Source organism: Mobula birostris, chromosome 18, assembly GCF_030028105.1.
Source record: "Mobula birostris isolate sMobBir1 chromosome 18, sMobBir1.hap1, whole genome shotgun sequence".
Taxonomy (NCBI): domain Eukaryota; kingdom Metazoa; phylum Chordata; class Chondrichthyes; order Myliobatiformes; family Myliobatidae; genus Mobula; species Mobula birostris.
The window spans coordinates 18399196-18416305 of NC_092387.1; the positions used below are offsets into that span (position 1 = coordinate 18399196).

The 17110-nt window shown below is 47.8% G+C and overlaps 1 protein-coding gene across 7 annotated transcripts in view; it reads left to right on the forward strand.

Moving 5' to 3' along the window:
- LOC140211985 (AP-3 complex subunit beta-2) overlaps positions 1-17110 on the forward strand; it is a 168041-nt gene that overhangs the window by 106107 nt on the left and 44824 nt on the right. For 4 of the 7 annotated variants that reach the window (XM_072282298.1, XM_072282299.1, XM_072282295.1 and 1 more), the window contains exons 13-18: positions 1206-1338; positions 2833-2942; positions 4647-4823; positions 9527-9713; positions 14599-14717; positions 16883-16939. In XM_072282298.1, the coding sequence (XP_072138399.1) occupies positions 1206-1338; positions 2833-2942; positions 4647-4823; positions 9527-9713; positions 14599-14717; positions 16883-16939 (783 nt within the window). The remainder of the gene's footprint in view (positions 1-1205; positions 1339-2832; positions 2943-4646; positions 4824-9526; positions 9714-14598; positions 14718-16882; positions 16940-17110) is intronic. The other 3 variants (XM_072282300.1, XM_072282301.1, XM_072282297.1) reach the window with 1 other exon arrangement.

Below are 17110 nucleotides of genomic sequence, written 5' to 3' on the forward strand. Positions count from 1 at the left end.
ATAATGTATCATTTCTTAATGCATGCATTACTAAATGATAATAAAAGAGGACTACGTGTCTTCATAATCATAATCATAATTTCCCTCTACCTTAGACCACGAACTTATCAATCACCCCTGTTGTGGAACGCCTGGAGGTCCAAGATGCTCTTGATATTTGCACGTGGTGTTCAACTCTTTGAGTGATAATACAGGAAGCTTGAAGTTAATAACTCATCTCCTTCTACCCTAGGCCACGGACTCATCAATCACTCCTGCTGTGGACCACTTCTACAAAGAAGGGATCCGTATACTCCACAACCGCTGGACTAAGTGTGTACATGTAGGAGGGGGACTATGTTGAAAAATAAATGTTCTAGATTTTCTAAAATTGACTCCTTCTACCTTAGGCCACAAACTTATCAATCACCCCTTGTTATTCAATCATATCTCCTCTGAATATCCTCCCCCCACCCCCCAGCCTCCACCGATCAATGAGGATTCAGCAATTGCTCATCAATGAGGACTGGTATGTGTTCTCCTGAATTTCCTTTCCTAAACTCCACAAACAACTCCTTGGTCTTGCTGGCATCTAGTCCCAAGGTTGTTACGACATCACTTGACCAGCCAATCTGTCTCTATCCTGTGTGCCTTTGTGTTGTCCTCTGAAATTTTTCCAACAACAGTGATTTCATCAGCGAACTTGTGGGTGGCGTTTGAGCTGTGCTTAGCCACACAGTTATGAGTGCAGAGGGAAGGGAGCAGCAGGCTAATTACCTAGAAAGCAAGGCACGCCGAGCTGTAAGTGAAAATCCAAAGAACACAGATGCTGGAAATCTGAAGTAAAAACAGAAAAAGCTGGAAATGCTCAGGAGGTCGGGTAGCCTCTGCGGAGGCAAAGGGATGGTTGATGTTTTGGGTCCAGACCTGACATTAGGATCTATGTAATGCTACTGATGGTCAGCACAGACTAAATGGGCCTTTTCTTGCTCTGTGACTCACCAGCTATCTCCCTCACCGTAAAAGACTGATCAAAGAGCCAGATTTCAAGGCACAAATGAGGAGGAGGTGAGAGATGGATTGGGGTGGGGGGGGGGCAGGGAGATAAACGAAAGGAAGGAATTTCAAGGCCAGGCCACTGATTCTGAAGTGATTAGAGGCCAGTGTTGCGAGAATCGAGCAGTACAACCTGACTATCCAGCCAGCACCTTTCCCCACCTCTCTAGACGTACATCAAGAGCCAGGACAAGGACTTTGTGGCAGCCACCATTCAGGCCATTGGCCGCTGTGCTACCAACATCGACGAGGTCCGGGACACCTGCCTTAATGGCCTAGTCCAACTGCTGTCCAACAGAGATGGTAAGTACCTGCTGTACCTAATAATGTGATCAGTGAGTGTATGGTCATTGTCTTCTGCAGCTGTAGCTCATCCACTTCAAGGTCGACGTGCTCCGAGTTCAGAGATGCTGTTCTGCACACCACCGTTGTAACATGTGGTCATTTTGGGTTACTGTTGCCTTCCTTTCGGCTTGAACCAGTCTGGCCATTCTCCTCTGACCTCTCTCATTAACAAGGTGCTGCCGCTCACTGGATGTTTTTTTGTTTTTCCCACCATTTTCGGTAAACTCCAGAGATCATTGTGTGTGAAAATCCCAGGAGATCAGCAGTCTTCTGAGATACTCAAACCACCCTGTCTGGCACCAATAATCATTCCAAGCTCAAAGTCACTGAGATCACATTTTTCCCCATTTTTATGTTTGGTCTGAACAACAACTGAACCTCTTGACCACATCTGCATGCTTTTATGCATTGAGTTGGTGCCACATGATTGACTAGTTAGAAATTTGCATTAATGAGCAGGTGTACCTATTAAGGTGGCCACTGAGTATTTCCTTGCACACGTCACTGACAGAGCTGGGTTTGAGTGAGAGCTTCTGACAGCATCCTTCCTGTTCATAAGCTCCTGATTAGTCAGGGTGTCAAACATTACAGGCAGCAGGCAGGAGAATAGAATTGAGAGATGTAATAGAAGAGCCATGATAGAATGGCAGTGCAGACTCGATGGGCTGAATGGCCTAATTCTGCTCCTTTGTCTTATGATAGAAGATCTCACCAGCACAGTGTACTCCCCATTCTACCTCCTACTATTCTGCTGTGGCTACCGGAGTGCCACAGTGGCATAGCGGTTAGTGCAACACTATTTACAGCTCAGGTATCGGGCTTTGGAGTTCAGTCCCGGCACCTTCTGTAAGTAGTCTCTGTATGTCCTTCCTGTGGAATGCCTGGGATTTCTCCAAGTGCTCCACTTTCCTCCTGCATACCGGGTGGGTTAATTGGTCATTGTAAATTGTCCCTTGATTAGGTTAGGGTTAAATCAGCATTGTCGGGGGTTGCGGGGCGGGGCGGCGCAACTCTTAGGGCTGGAAGTGTCAATTACACGCTGTACCGCCAAGTAAATAAATACTGGTAATCCCGTCAAGGCACGAGAGACTGAGTATGCTGGAACGTGCAGCCTGAAATAATCTGGTAGAGGAGTTCACTGGGCTGAACAGCTGTGGGAGAGATCTGATCCAGGGTCTTGACCCGAAATAACACCGTTCCTATCTCCCACAGGTGCTGCTTGACCTCCAGCAGATTGTTTCTTCCTTTGCAATCCAATGGCTTTGTTTCTTACCCGGCAGACTGACGGAAATCCTTCTGATACTCTGTTCTGTCTTTGCTGGGGAGTCTTCCCACCGCTCGGACCCTCCCTTGTGTGTTGTACGTTTGCCCCGTGACCCTCTGTTCCACAGTGTGACGAATGGTTGCTGGGGTTCCCCGGTGCTTTGTAACGATGCTGCCGTTCCATTGCAGAGCTGGTGGTGGCAGAGTCCGTGGTCGTCATTAAGAAACTGCTACAGATGCAGCCTGCGCAGCACAGCGACATCATCAGGCACATGGCAAAGCTCATCGACAACATCATGGTGAGTGGTGGCCAGGACCCATGTCTGAGACCTGTCCACCCTGTCCTGCCGTAACCACGTGACTCGCCAGCTCCCTGTCGCTGGGTCACCGGAACTGTGGGGAATGCATCTTTACCGGCTACGCCACTGAGCTGCCGCACATTGAGAAGTGGAAGGCAGGGGCTTTCAGGCCAATAAAAGTTGTCTCATGGGGCCCTGAATTCACATCTGAGAAGATTATAACAAGGCTCAGTAGATTTCGGACACAGTTAGCAGCTTTCTCAGTTTGCTCGGAGCTGATTTGATTGAGAAATGCATATTGCAGAACATGCAACAATGCAGCACTCCCTCAGCACTGCACCTGCTTCTGTGGGCAGGTCACTGGAGCGGGACTTGAATCTATAATGTCCTGTCTCAAAGGCAAGAGTGTTACCGCTCAGCCATGGATTACACCGTCCGGGGCTGGTAGAAGATACCAGAGGTCCATCCTCATCCTGCTGTTTCTTCCAATGTAATGACATCAGCTTTATTCTGGGTGAAATAATATCCACCATTTCCAGCTTGTTTTGTGTCCCTCTAAATTTTCCAAGGGCTCCCTGGAGTGATCCAGGTCTGTAACTGCGTCAGGAGCACAGAATGATTTCACTTTGCACGCCCCACTGCTCTCAGAGAAATTGGGCAATAGTGTCCATCTTTGTCTGCACCACCAGGTTTCATGGACAGAGCACTGGAATTCCCGTGGGGGAAGACAGTGCTTAACTCTGAAATCATCCACCCCTCTGTCCCACTATCTGGGACAAAGCTCACTCTCGTCTCCTTGGATTCCAGTCCAGCAATCCCCCCTAGATGCCCTGATCTCCGATCCGTCCTCCCAACCCCAGCTCCCAGCCCATTCCTCACCCGCTGCCTCACGCTCTGATGCACATCACAAGAGACCTGGTTTCCTCACTGTTCTGCTGTATGTCTCTTATTTTGGCAGCTCTGTAATGCTGTCTGTTCTGTTTTCATGCTTGTTTGGGTTACTGTTGAAGATAAGAGAGAGGAGAAATATGTGCCGTCCAATTAGGATGGTCGGATTAGGGAAGTTTCCCTGGTAAGGGACAGTAAGGTTGGGCTTGGGGCTTTTGTTCAAGAGGAGGTGAAGAGAGAAGACTCTGGGGAGAACGGGTCTTGGCATATGATCCGGTGGGAGACCTGTTTGTTCGAGATGGATTGCGCGTGATGTTTGGAAGGTGCTGTGTGCTTTCACATTGACCGAGGGCCCAGCGTGTGAGTGACAGAGAAGTTCAAGATGAGCTCCAACATGTGCACATTTGACTGTTTAACTAAAACGGGTCCTTTTCTTTTTGTTATTCTTCACTAACCCTTTAGTTAAGATTCCTAATTATAATTCCTTTAATGGTATGCAGTTATTTGTTATGGTATGTCTGTTATTTCGTGGCATTAATTTGTAACGGTAGCAAATGACACAGCATCCACACAAACTGAGGTTTGGAGGGGGATCGAGCGCACCTCGATCTCACGAGTTTGGTGGGGCTGAAGGTTGTCTTCCCCAGATTTATGAAGCCAAGAAAACCAGGCGGTTTCACTTGTAATAGAGCGTCCAACCCATGTTAACCTTGCATTCTTGGAGCAAATATATTTGGGAGCAGTGGAATTTCTGTTCCAACCTCTTAACTGATGAATTTTCCCTGATCCACCCCCCTCCTGCTTTCCTTTGAGTAGGTACCAATGGCCAGGGCCAGCATACTTTGGCTAATCGGCGAGTATTGCGAGCACGTGCCCAAGATCGCACCTGACGTACTACGGAAGATGGCCAAGTCCTTCACCAGTGAGGAAGACATTGTGAAGCTGCAGATCATTAACTTGGCTGCCAAGCTCTACCTCACCAACTCCAAACAGGTGAGTGGGGTTAACATGAAGGTGACGGGTGATGGCATAGAGCAGGGGTTTCAACCTGCAGTCCACAGACCCCTTGGTTAATTGGAGGGGTACATGGCATAAAAAAGGTTGGGAACCCCTTGCATAGAGAGAGCCACACGCAGGCGATAGGATTTCAAATTATTAGGACTGTGATTTTTAAGATTAGCTTTAATCATCATATCTGCATCGAAACATCAAAACAGTGAAATGCATCGCTTTGCATCAATGACCAACACAGTTACAGTCTTAAGAGTTGTGCTGGGGGCCGCCCACCAGTGTCGCCAGGCTTCTGGTACCAGCATAGCATGCCCCCAACTTTCTGACTCTAACCACATGACCCTGGAAAGCGAGAGGAAACCAGAGCATCTGGAGGAGACCCATGCGGTCGTGGGGAGAATGTATAAACTCTTTACAGACAGCAGTGGGAATCAAACCCCAATCAGTGATTGCTGGCGATCTAAAGTGATTGTGCTAACTGCTGTGCTACCATGCCACCCACCCCCTTTGAGAACGTCAAGTCCCTCTGGCCCTGAGCTTGAAGTTAAAATGTAATTGGCAAGTTGACTGACTCTGAAGGATAAATGATTGAGTTGAATGGGAATCCCTGCAAAATGGAAGAAGTATTAATCATTTCCCTTCACTGATAAATCTCCAACGTGGATGAAAACATTCTATTTTGAACACACATTAGATTAGGCAGGAGTTCAGCTGGTCCAGCAACGAATTGAACACTCCGTGGTGGTCAGGGGCCCAGGAATGAACACATGGTCCCTTTCCTCCATCACCTCCTCATTCCCTCCCAGCAGACCTTTTAGGACAGATCCTGGGAGAGAGAAACCCAGGACCAACTGGGAGTGAACATTTGGAAAAATTCTCTATTACCTTTATGATCTTTGGAATCTCATGGAGATTCACGCTATCTGTCCTCCCATGGGATCCAATGAGAAACCAGTGCAACTTCTTGTTAAAGGTGTAGTGTTCTCTTGGAACCCCGTATGGTAGCTCTGACAATGTCTCTATGGGAGTGTTGTAATGTGACTCCTGCTTAGTTGAGGTCCTGAATGTGTGGTTCTCACCTTAAACCTATGTCCTCTAGTTTTAGACCTCCCTACCCTGGGAAAAAGACTGACCATTCACCTTATCTATGCCCCTCATGATTTTCTAATCCTCTGCAGTTATCCTCTGCTCCAGGGAAAACATTCCCAACCTATCTAATACTACAAAATGCTGGGGGAACTCAGCATGACAGGCAGCATTTAACTTCTTTCCAGTCCTAATAGAGTCATAGAACAATATAGCCCAGAAACAGGCCCTTAGGCCCATCTAGTTTGTGCTGAACTATTGATCTGCCAAGTCCAATCGACCTGCACCCGGATGATAGCCCTCTATAACCCTCCCAAACATGTACCTATCCAAATTTCTCTTAAATGTTGAAATCACACCAGCATCCACCATTTCTGCTGGTACCTCATTCCACATTCTCACCATTCCCTGAGTGAAGAAGTTCCCCCTTAAACATTTCACCTTTCACTCTTAACCCATGACCTCTTGTTCCAGTCTCACACAACCTCAGTGGAAAAAGACTGCCTACATTTACCGTATCTGTACCCATAATTTTATGGCTCTCTTGCCTGTCCTGTCTGAGCACTGCTGTGACATTTTCCCTGACTAGTAATGTCACTCCAATCCCTGATGAAAGTTGTGTTGATTCCTCCTCTTAGATGCTGCCTGGCCTGCTGAATTCCTCCAGTATTTTTGTGCATTGCTCTGGATTTCCAGCATCTGCAGAAATTCTTCATATTTACGAATCCCAGCCTATCCTGTCTTTCCTTGTAACTCTAGACCTCCAGTCCAGCAACATCCTTGTGCACCTTCTCTAGCTCAAACACATCATTCCAATACGTGGTGATATGAACAACACCAGCTCAACCAATGACTTGCACAGCTGTAACATGACTTCCCCAATACTACCTCTCACACGCTAAAAGATGAACTCTTGGTCTACCAGTCTACCTCATCATGACCCTTGCCTTTTGTTCATCTGCCTGCACTACACACTGTCTAACTATAATGCTATATTCTGCAATTAATTTAATATCAGAGAATGTATACAGTATACATCCTGAAATTCTTACTCTTTGTAGAAGTCCACGAAACAAGAAACCCAGAAGAATGAATGATGGAAACATCAGAACCTCAACACCCCTCCCCCCACGCATAACCAGCGGCAGAAGCATCAACCCACTCCCCCATACCCCCACTTGCGACAACAAAAGCACTGACCCCTCCCCACTATCCATCCCCCACCGTGCAAGAAATAGCAAAAGCCCACCTCCCTCCCTCCCCAAAGAGACCTCGATCTAGAGTGCATCAGAAACTGTAGTCCATAAACCAGAACTTCGATATCTCAGACAGCCTCTCTCTCACCATCGAGGGAGAGAGAGATCGCTCCTGGAACAATGAGGGCGGTGACTAGCAAGTTGCTGTTCCGAGGTTACTATCTTCTGCAAGACCTCTGACTTGAGGACGAACAGGCTCTCACTCACCATCGAGAGAGAGAGAAAGAGAGAGAGAGAGATGGATCGTTTGAGTACTGGGGCTTTCTTCCAACAGCAGCACGCACTGCCTGCTGTCCTGATACTTCAGTCTCCCACGACACTTCAGTGAGGGATCAGGTTGTCTACGGTGCACATCTTCCGGGCCGTTCCTGGAAGTAGTAGCAAAGTGCCAGGCCACACAGCTGGTCTGAAGATCCAGTGCTGCGAAGAACTGTAGTTTGAGCTGAGGATCATGGACTCTGACAGAACCTCAGCCATCTTGAAAAGAAAGGAAAGGCACAAGAGAAGAAGAATAAGCTGTTTCGTGGACGAACTGGAAGAAGTTGCCTGGGTCTGCAAAAACCGCTGGCGTCATCTTTCCGCACTCCTCCTCCTAGCTGTTTTCTCTACTTCGATCTCCTTGTGTATGGAATGATCTGTGAGGATAGCAAGAAAACCTAAAAGCTTTTCACTGTATCTTGGCACATATGACAATAATAAACTGATACCAATAATTAGTGTCCTTGACCCTCCCATGGACTGCACCTCCCCTGCTTGTATGATTGACCTAATTGGACACCACTTGCCAGCAGATCAAGGACAGTAACAGCATCTCAGAACATTAACCTCAAAGATAACCAGTGAAGCAAATAAAGCTACAGCATTGTGGGCCGAAGGGCCTGTATTGTGCTGTAGGTTTTCTATGTTTCTATGCTGGTAGTGTAGCGGTTAGTGCGACGCTCTTACGGCTCAGGGGGTCAGTGTTTGGGGTTCTGTTCCAGTGTTCTCCGCAAGGAGTCAGTACGCCCTCCCTGTAGAGTGCCTGGGTTTTCTCTGGGTGCTCCAGAGTCCAAAGACCTGCTGGTTGGTAGGTTGTAAACTGTCCTGTGATTAGGCTGGGGTTGCTTTTCTGTGCTGTATCTCTAAATAACAATAACAAGTGAAAGAGATACAAGTGTTCTCTGATTTGTGAAAGGGATGTATTCTTGGAAAATAGTTTGGAGAGTGGAACTTTGTGTGAAGTGAAAAGGCCAGGCTAAATATATTGTAGATAATTTGGTACAGTGTGTTCCTGTGTGAAAGGAGGATTCACTATATTCTGTATAGTGAAAAAATAGTTTTGTAAGTCAGAATTGTGCAAAAGCCTTGTGTGTGTGTGTGTGTGTGTGTGTGTGTGTGTGTGTGTATATATATATATATATATAATATAGTGAGCCCAAGACTTTTCATAGTACTGTATCTGTCAACGTGGAGTGGACAGCAAGTTTGTAAATCTGACAGGAACAATGGATATTGGGAATGGTGAGGGTGGAGCACCACGGGAGGGGTGAGGGACAGGTGGCAGAGAAGGGGTGCTGGGGGCAGGTGCAGACACACCCAGCCCTGAGGCACCAGGCAAGGTCATTAGATTCCAAACAATTGGTTTATTGATCATTACAGAATGTCTCTGGTGCTTCCTGCCCCCTCCCCTTTCCCTCCTTTGCCAAACCATGATAAACCCTGCCCCCTTCCCACTCTCAGTCCACAATAGAGACCCAGATCAGAATCAGGTTTATCATCACTCACGTCTGTCATGAGATCTGTTTTTTTGTGTGGCAGCAGTGCAGTGCAATACATAAAGTTACTACAGTACTGTGCAAAAGTCTTGGGCCCTCTAGCTATACATATGTGCCTAAGACTTTTGCACGGTACTGTAGAGCAGCAAAAAAAAACAAATAGTTTATAAATCTAGGAATACCTGCACTCAACAGGTAGGCAGCATTAGCTGAATGATTGCAACCCCTTCTCACTTTATATTCCCCTGTAATGTGAGCAGCTGCACATCCTTCTGTTTTATTTTAAAGATACAACATGGTAACAGGGCTTTTCGGCAAGCCTGCACCACCCGGTTACAATTGTGACCAATTAACCTGCTGCCTTGTGCATCTTTGGAATGGGGGAGGAAATCCATTGGGTCACGGGGACGATGTATAAACTCCTCACAACCAGCCACTGAACTGAGCCCAGGTCGCTAATGCTGTAATTGTGTTATGCTAACAGCTGAGCCCCCAAGGTCGTCCGTTGTCTTGTTTTCAGCTTTTTTTTTCTCCCACCATTTGGAAGCTGTGTCCCGTGATGTGAACTTGAACTTGCTTTTGATTCCAGACCAAACTGCTGACCCAGTACATTCTGAACCTGGCCAAGTATGACCAGAATTACGACATCCGTGACCGGGCTCGCTTCATTCGCCAGCTCATCGTCCCCACGGAGAAGAGCGGTGTGCTGAGCAAGTACGCAAAGAAGCTGTTCCTGGCCCAGAAGCCTGCTCCCGTGCTCGAGTCTTCCTTCAAAGGTAGGAGGAATCCATGCACGGCGACATGACCCCTGACTGGTGGGGCAGAAATGGGTTAGAGTGGTCTGTCGTGTGTGGGCGTGTTGTGGGTTTCTTGGGCGGAGTCAGAGGGGTTCTGAGGCTGGGATAGACTCTACAGGTTAGTATAAAGCTCACCCTAGGGTTACCAATTTTCTCACTCCCAAATAGGGGACAAAAGTAGCAGTCAAATACAGGTCACTTGTGTTTACCCTGAGAAAGACTACCATGACCATGAAGCCTTACGTGGGCACATGTCGATTTTTTTTTTCTACAAATCGGTTTGGCTCAATCTTCCTGATTCTGCTAAGTGAAACTACTCTGTACATACATTATTTCTACTTTATATAGGCTGTGTATTTATCATATCATTCCTGCTTTTACTATATGTTAGTGTTATTTTGGGTTTTATGTGTTATTGGTATGATTTGGTAGGTTCTTGGGTCTGGGAACGCTCAGGAATTTTTCCCATATAAATTAGTGGTAATTGCTTCTTCGCTTTACGCCATTGCAGCTTATGAACGGTTTCATAGGAACGCTCTACCTTAGCAGGGGAAGTACGGGACAAGGGCGGTCCCGTATGGGACAAACCGATTTAGCCCAATATACGGGATGTCCCGGCTAATACGGGACAGTTGGCAACCCTAGCTCACCCTCTCCTCATTGGGACAGGGCGTGATTGCAAGACCAGAGTTTCAGAGAAATAAGAACAGTAGTGGACCAATCTAGCATTTCTGCTCTACCTCTGATCAGGTGGTGTTTGATCTCAGCACCATTTTCTTGCAGTGCTCCACCTCCCCCACCCGATCTCTGGAATACTCTAGACAACTGCAGGCCTGTGTTTAGACTCATCGACTGAGCCTCCACGTCAGAGGATTCCAAATGTTCACCAACCTCTGCATGAAGAAATTTCAAAGTTCAAAATAAATTTATTATCAAAGTACAAATATGTCGCCATATACAACCCTGAGGTTCATTGTCTTGTGGGTATACTCAATAAATCCATAATAGAATAATAACCATAGTAGAATCAATGAATGCCAATGCCTACAAAAGATAACAAACTGAAAATACAAAAAGAATGAAATCATAATAATAAATAAATAAGCAATAAATATCGAGGACATGAGATGAAGAGTCCTTAAAAGTGAGTCCATATGTTGTGGGAACATTTCAATGAAGGGGCAGGTGGAGTTGAACCCCTGGGTTGAAGGGTAATAACTGTTCCTGAACGTGGTGGTGTGGGACCTGAGGCTCCTGTACATTCTTCCTGATGGCGACAGTGAGAAGAGAGCATGTCCTGGGTGGTGGGGGTCCTGATGATGGAGGCTGCTTTCCTGCGACAACACTTTGTGTAGATGTGCTCAATGGTGGGGAGGGCTTTACTTGTGATGTTCTGAGCCATATCCATTAATTTTTGTGGGATTCCCCCCCCAAATCAGTTTTCTTCTTATTTATCGTAGGGCCGTGCCCCCCCACCCCCGGTCCTATCTCCTCAGCCAGGGGAAAAGTTCTCCCCACGTGTGACATGTGGCAGCAAATTCAGACTCACTGGACAGCTTCCCAAGCAACTCTGGCCTGTCGAGCCCCGCAGAATTTTGTCAGGTCCATTGAGGTCTGCCCTCAGTCCATTGAGGAGGGGAGGGGGGGGAAGGAAGCTGTAGGCTAGATGGGTGAGAGGGTGCAGACTCAATGGGGCAAAGGGTTATAGACCAGGTGAGAAAGAGGAGGAGAACTCTGAACTTGACTACAACTCATGTTTTCAGTATTATTTTATATTTGCATATCAGTTGTTTGTCAGTCTTGATTTATGTATTGTTTTTTATAAATTCTACTGTATTTCTTTATTTTCTTGTAAATGCCAGCAAGAAAACCAATCTTGGGGTAGTATATGGTACCATGATAATAAATTTACTCTGACCTTGACTCTGAATTTGACCTGGTGGGGAGGGGTTTCATTGGCTGAGAACCTTCATCCTTCACCCACTATCCTGCATGACTCACCAACGACTCAGCTTGAGTTGAACCAGCAGCTGGAGCACCCCATTACTTTCCTTCCCCGGAGGAACATGGGGGTCGAGGGAAGGCCAGGGTTTAATGTCCCTTCACTGCTGCTGTGTCCTCTACCAGCAGTACAGTCCCAAAGTTGGAGGTTATTCTTGGGCTCAGGTGCCAGTGAACTGGGTTAACTTACAGGTGGTCTGGCAATCCTAACCCTACTATTAAACCCGCCGATAAGGGGGGTGCTGTTGTAGTCTGGCGTACTGACCTCTACCTTGCCGAGGCACAGCGACAACTCGCGGATACCTCCTCTTATTTACCCCTCGATCGTGACCCCACTGAGGAGCACCAGGCCATTGTCTCCCACACCATCACCGACTTTATCCGCTCAGGGGATCTCCCATCCACTGCTACACACCTCGCACTTCCCGTTTCTTCCTCCTACCCAAGATCCACAAACCTGCCTGTCCTGGCAGACCTATTGTCTCAGCTTGCTCCTGCCCCACTGAACTCGTTTCTGCATACCTCGACACGGTTTTATCCCCCCTTGTTCAATCCCTTCCTACCTATGTTCGTGACACTTCTCACGCTCTTAAACTTTTCGATGATTTTAAGTTCCCTGGCCCCCACTGCTTTATTTTCACCATGGATGTCCAGTCCCTATATACTTCCATCCCCCATCAGGAAGGTCTCAAAGCTCTCTGCTTCTTTTTTGGATTCCAGACCTAATCAGTTCCCCTCTACCACCACTCTGCTCCATCTAGCGGAATTAGTCCTTAATCTTAATAATTTCTCCTTTGGCTCCTCCCACTTCCTCCAAACTAAAGGTGTAGCTATGGGCACCCGTATGGGTCCTAGCTATACCTGCCTTTTTGTTGGTTTTGTGGAACAATCTATGTTCTGTACCTATTCTGGTAACTGTCCCCCACTTTTCCTTCACTACACCAATGACTGCATTGGTGCTGCTTCCTGCACGCATGCTGAGGTCGTTGACTTTATTAACTTTGCCTCCAACTTTCACCCTGCCCTCAAGTTTACCTGGTCCATTTCCGACACCTCCCTCCCCTTTCTATATCTTTCTGTCTCTACCTCTGGAGACAGCTTATCCACTGATGTCTACTATAAGCCTACGGACTCTCACAGCTATCTGGACTATTCCTCTTCTCACCCTGTCTCTTGCAAAAATGCCATCCCCTTCTCACAGTTCCTCCGTCTCTACCGCATCTGCTCTCAGGATGAGGCTTTTCATTCCAGGACGAGGGAGATGTCCTCCTTTTTTAAAGAAAGGGGCTTCCCTTCCTCCACCATCAACTCTGCTCTCAAACGCATCTCCCCCATTTCATGCACATCTGCTCTCACTCCATCCTCCCGCCACCCCACTAGGAGTAGGGTTCCCCTGGTCCTCACCTACCACCCCACCAGCCTCCGGGTCCAACATATTATTCTCCGTAACTTCCACCACCTCCAACGGGATCCCACCACTAAGCACATCTTTCCCTCCGCCCTCCCCCGCTTTCCACAGGAATCGCTCCCTACGCGACTCCCTTGTCCATTCATCCCTCCCATCCCTCCCCACCGATCTTGCTCCTGGCACTTATCCTTGTAAGCGTAACATGTGCTACACATGCCCTTACACTTCCTCCCTTACCACCATTCAGGGCCCCAGACAGTCCTTCCAGGTGAGGCAACACTTCACCTGTGAGTCGGCTGGGGTGATATACTGTGTCCGGTGCTCCCGATGTGGCCTTCTATATATTGGCGAGACCCGACGCAGACTGGGAGACCGCTTTGCTGGACACCTACGTTCTGTCCGCCAGAGAAAGCAGGATCTCCCAGTGGCCACACATTTTAATTCCACATCCCATTCCCATTCTGACATGTCTATCCACGGCCTCCTCTACTGTAAAGATGAAGCCACACTCAGGTTGGAGAAACCACACTTTATAATCCGTCTGGGTAGCCTCCAACCTGATGGCATGAACATCGACTTCTCTAACTTCCGCTAATGCCCCACCTCCCCCTCGTACCCCATCCGTTATTTATTTTGATACACACATTCTTTCTCTCACTCTCCTTTTTCTCCTTCTGTCCCTCTGACTATACCCCTTGCCCATCCTGAAGGTTTCCCTCCCCCAGCCCCTGTCTTTCTCCCTGGGCCTCCTGTCCCATGATCCTCTCATATCCCTTTTGCCAATCACCTGTCCAGCTCTTGGCTCCATCCCTCCCCCTCCTGTCTTTTTCTATCATTTTGCATCTCCCCCTCCCACTTTGAAATCTCTTACTAACTCTTCCTTCAGTTAGTCCTGACGAAGGGTCTCAGCCCGAAACGTCGACTGTACCTCTTCCTAGAGATGCTGCCTGGCCTGCTGTGTTCACCAGCAACTTTGATGTGTTTAACTTACAGGTGGCATTTGGAGAGCCCTGGAGGCACTGGAGGAGACGAGTGTAAGGGGTGAACAGCTAAAGGAGAAGGAATCTGATAGGAGAGGAGAGTGGACCATGGAATAAATGAAAGGAGTTGGTGGAACCAGAGGAAGGGAATGAGTTCATGAGGGAAGAGAAGGGGTGAGAGGGCTACCAGAAGGAGGGAAATGTTCCTTCCCTTTTGTTTCTCCCCCTTTCCCTCCGTAGATGCTGCCTGACCTGCTGAATTCCTCCAGCATTTTGTGTGTGTTGTCCTAGAGCACCCAGGAATACCCAAGATGTCACAACACACAAACTCTGCACAGGCTGCACCTGAGGCTGGGGTTGAATCTAGCGCAACAGAGCTGTCAGCCAGCAGCTCCCCCTTACTGTGCCATGGAGGGGTCTTACACTGGGGGTTCGGACACAGTTTTTTAACATGGGAAACTTGTCTTCCTCATAGATCGGGATCACTTCCAGCTTGGCTCCCTGTCCCACCTGCTCAACAGCAAGGCCAGTGGATACCAAGAGCTGCCCGACTGGCCGGAAGCAGCCCCTGACCCTTCAGTCCGTAATGTTGAGGTAAGGCTGTGGGCAGTGTCATTGGTGGGGAGTGGGGAGGGTGGAGTGAGCTATAACTACAAAAGCTGCCTACATTTATATATCACCGGTAACAAAAGCTTTGCTGATATTTGAAACCAAGGTATTGGGCCAGGCGACCAATAATTTGGTAGGAAAGCTGGGATGAAGGAAGAGAGAGTTGGGGAGAAGACTGCACAGAGGGTGACTGATACCTGAGACTGACTGCGAGAGAAGATGGTGGAATCAGCTGCAATGGACATTTAGACATACTTAAATAGAACTGAGCACAGCAGAGTATAGGTCCTTTGGCTCACAATGGTGTGATGACCCTTGAACCTATTCTGCAATCAGTCTAGCTCTTTCCTCCTACGTATCCTATAATCCTTCATTTTTTTTTACCCTTGTGCACTTGTATAACCCTATAACAATTACAGCATGGAAACAGGCCATCTCGGCCCTTCTAGTTCATGCCGAACTCTTACTCTCACCTAGTCCCACTGACCTGCACTCAGCCCATAACCCTCCATTCCTTTCCTGTCCATATAGCTGTCCAAATTAACTTTAAATGACAACATCGAACCTGCCTCAACCACTTCTGCTGGAAGCTCATTCCACACAGCTTCTAAGAGTTCCCTAAGTGTCGCTGATGTATCTGCCTCTACCACCACCTCTGGCAGTGCTTTCGAGGCACTTATCACCCTCTGTGTAAAAAAAAAACAGGCAGACACCTACATCTCCTTTAAACTTTCCTCCACTCGCTTTAAACTGATGTCCTCTGGAATTAGCCATTGCTGCTCTGGGGAAAAGGTGCTCACTGTCCGCTCTATCTACACCTCTTGTACACCAAAATAAGCAAGGCTTAAAAGGGATATGACATTAGCGATCATGGTCTCATGACTGTGATTGCTCCTGGCAAATTTTTCTACAGAACTGGTTTGCCATTACCCCCTTCTGGGCAGAGTCTGTACAAGACGGGTGACTCCAGCCATTATCGATACTGAGATTGCCTGACGTCAGTGGTCAGATAACCAGGATTTGTGATACGCACCAGTGCTCCTACGACCATCCACCACCTGCTCCCGTGGCTTCACGTGACCCTAATCTTGGGGCGAAGCAGGGGCTACACCTTGCCCATTCTGAGCTACACAAGCAGAGCAGAAACCTACCACCTCCTTCTCCCAAAAAGACATAGCACCTGGGGATTGGCTGGAAGCTTTGATTGCCCATATCTGGTGGGGGTTGTGAAGTAAACAGCTTCGGGGACCATTACGTGTCGTGAGATGGATTGGTATGACCACCTAACAGCAAGGAAACGGCGAAGAACTGACGGGGTTCATTTCGACCCCTGTGAACCACGAGTTGCTAGGAACAGTCAGTGGGAGCATCTGTGGAGCGAGGAAAAAGAGTTAATGTTTCAGGGCCATGATGTCTGAGAGTGTGGCAACAGGTTGGGATAAACATTCTGACAAAAGCACTCATTATTAGCTCCGTTTCTCTTGCCACTGTTCCACCAGCTGGTGACAGGCTGTCCCCAGGTTATGAATTCCTGACATATGGACACCTGTATGTATAAACAAGCTCCCATGATATTATTGAAATCAAAAAGTCCAATGTATATACAGACATTCATTCCAATGAATGACGAAATTGGTTTCCACTCTCTCCATTTTCAGTCATTCTTCTTACTTATCAGTGCTTCAGATGCCATTCACTATAATACTGTACAGATATAGTTACTGTAGAGTGACTTTTGCTTAGGCAAAATTAACTTACAAATGCTTGTTCGTCACCCGGGAGCCGCCTGTTTCTGGATTCCCGTGACTGCAGTATTGAATAACCGCAGTTCCATCTCATTAACGTAAATATTCCAAAGCGAAGTCTCCAAGTGCTCTCACTGCCTCCCTTCCTGACTGCATCCCTTACGCCTGACACATCCTGGGTTGTGAAATGCTTTGAAGGAAGGCAGAGTAGGCTGGGAGGTGACTGCAGTTGGGGAGATGGGCTGAAACATGACAATGTGGGTTTATAGTTGCAGCAGGAGGAGGTGCATGGACAGTGACTTGAGGAGTGGGGCGTTTTCCCAATAACGTTGCTTGGCAGTTTGATGACTGAGTTGCAACTCAGTAGAGTAGCTGCCTGAATATCCTCTGCGATGCTGTCCACAGAAGGAAGTGTCCATGGAGCCGGAGGTGCGGATCGGCTTGCTGGGAGACTGGAGAGAGGTGCGAGCGTGCTCTGTTTGCAGTGCTGTGTGCTTTCCGTTGAAGCTGTCTGTCAAGGATCAGGCGTGATAGTTGAATCAGAGTGCAGGGAACCTTGCAAATTTCAGCAGATGCTGGACATCCGAAACGGAAACGATTGGGGGTGGGGGGGTGATGACAAACACTCAGCAG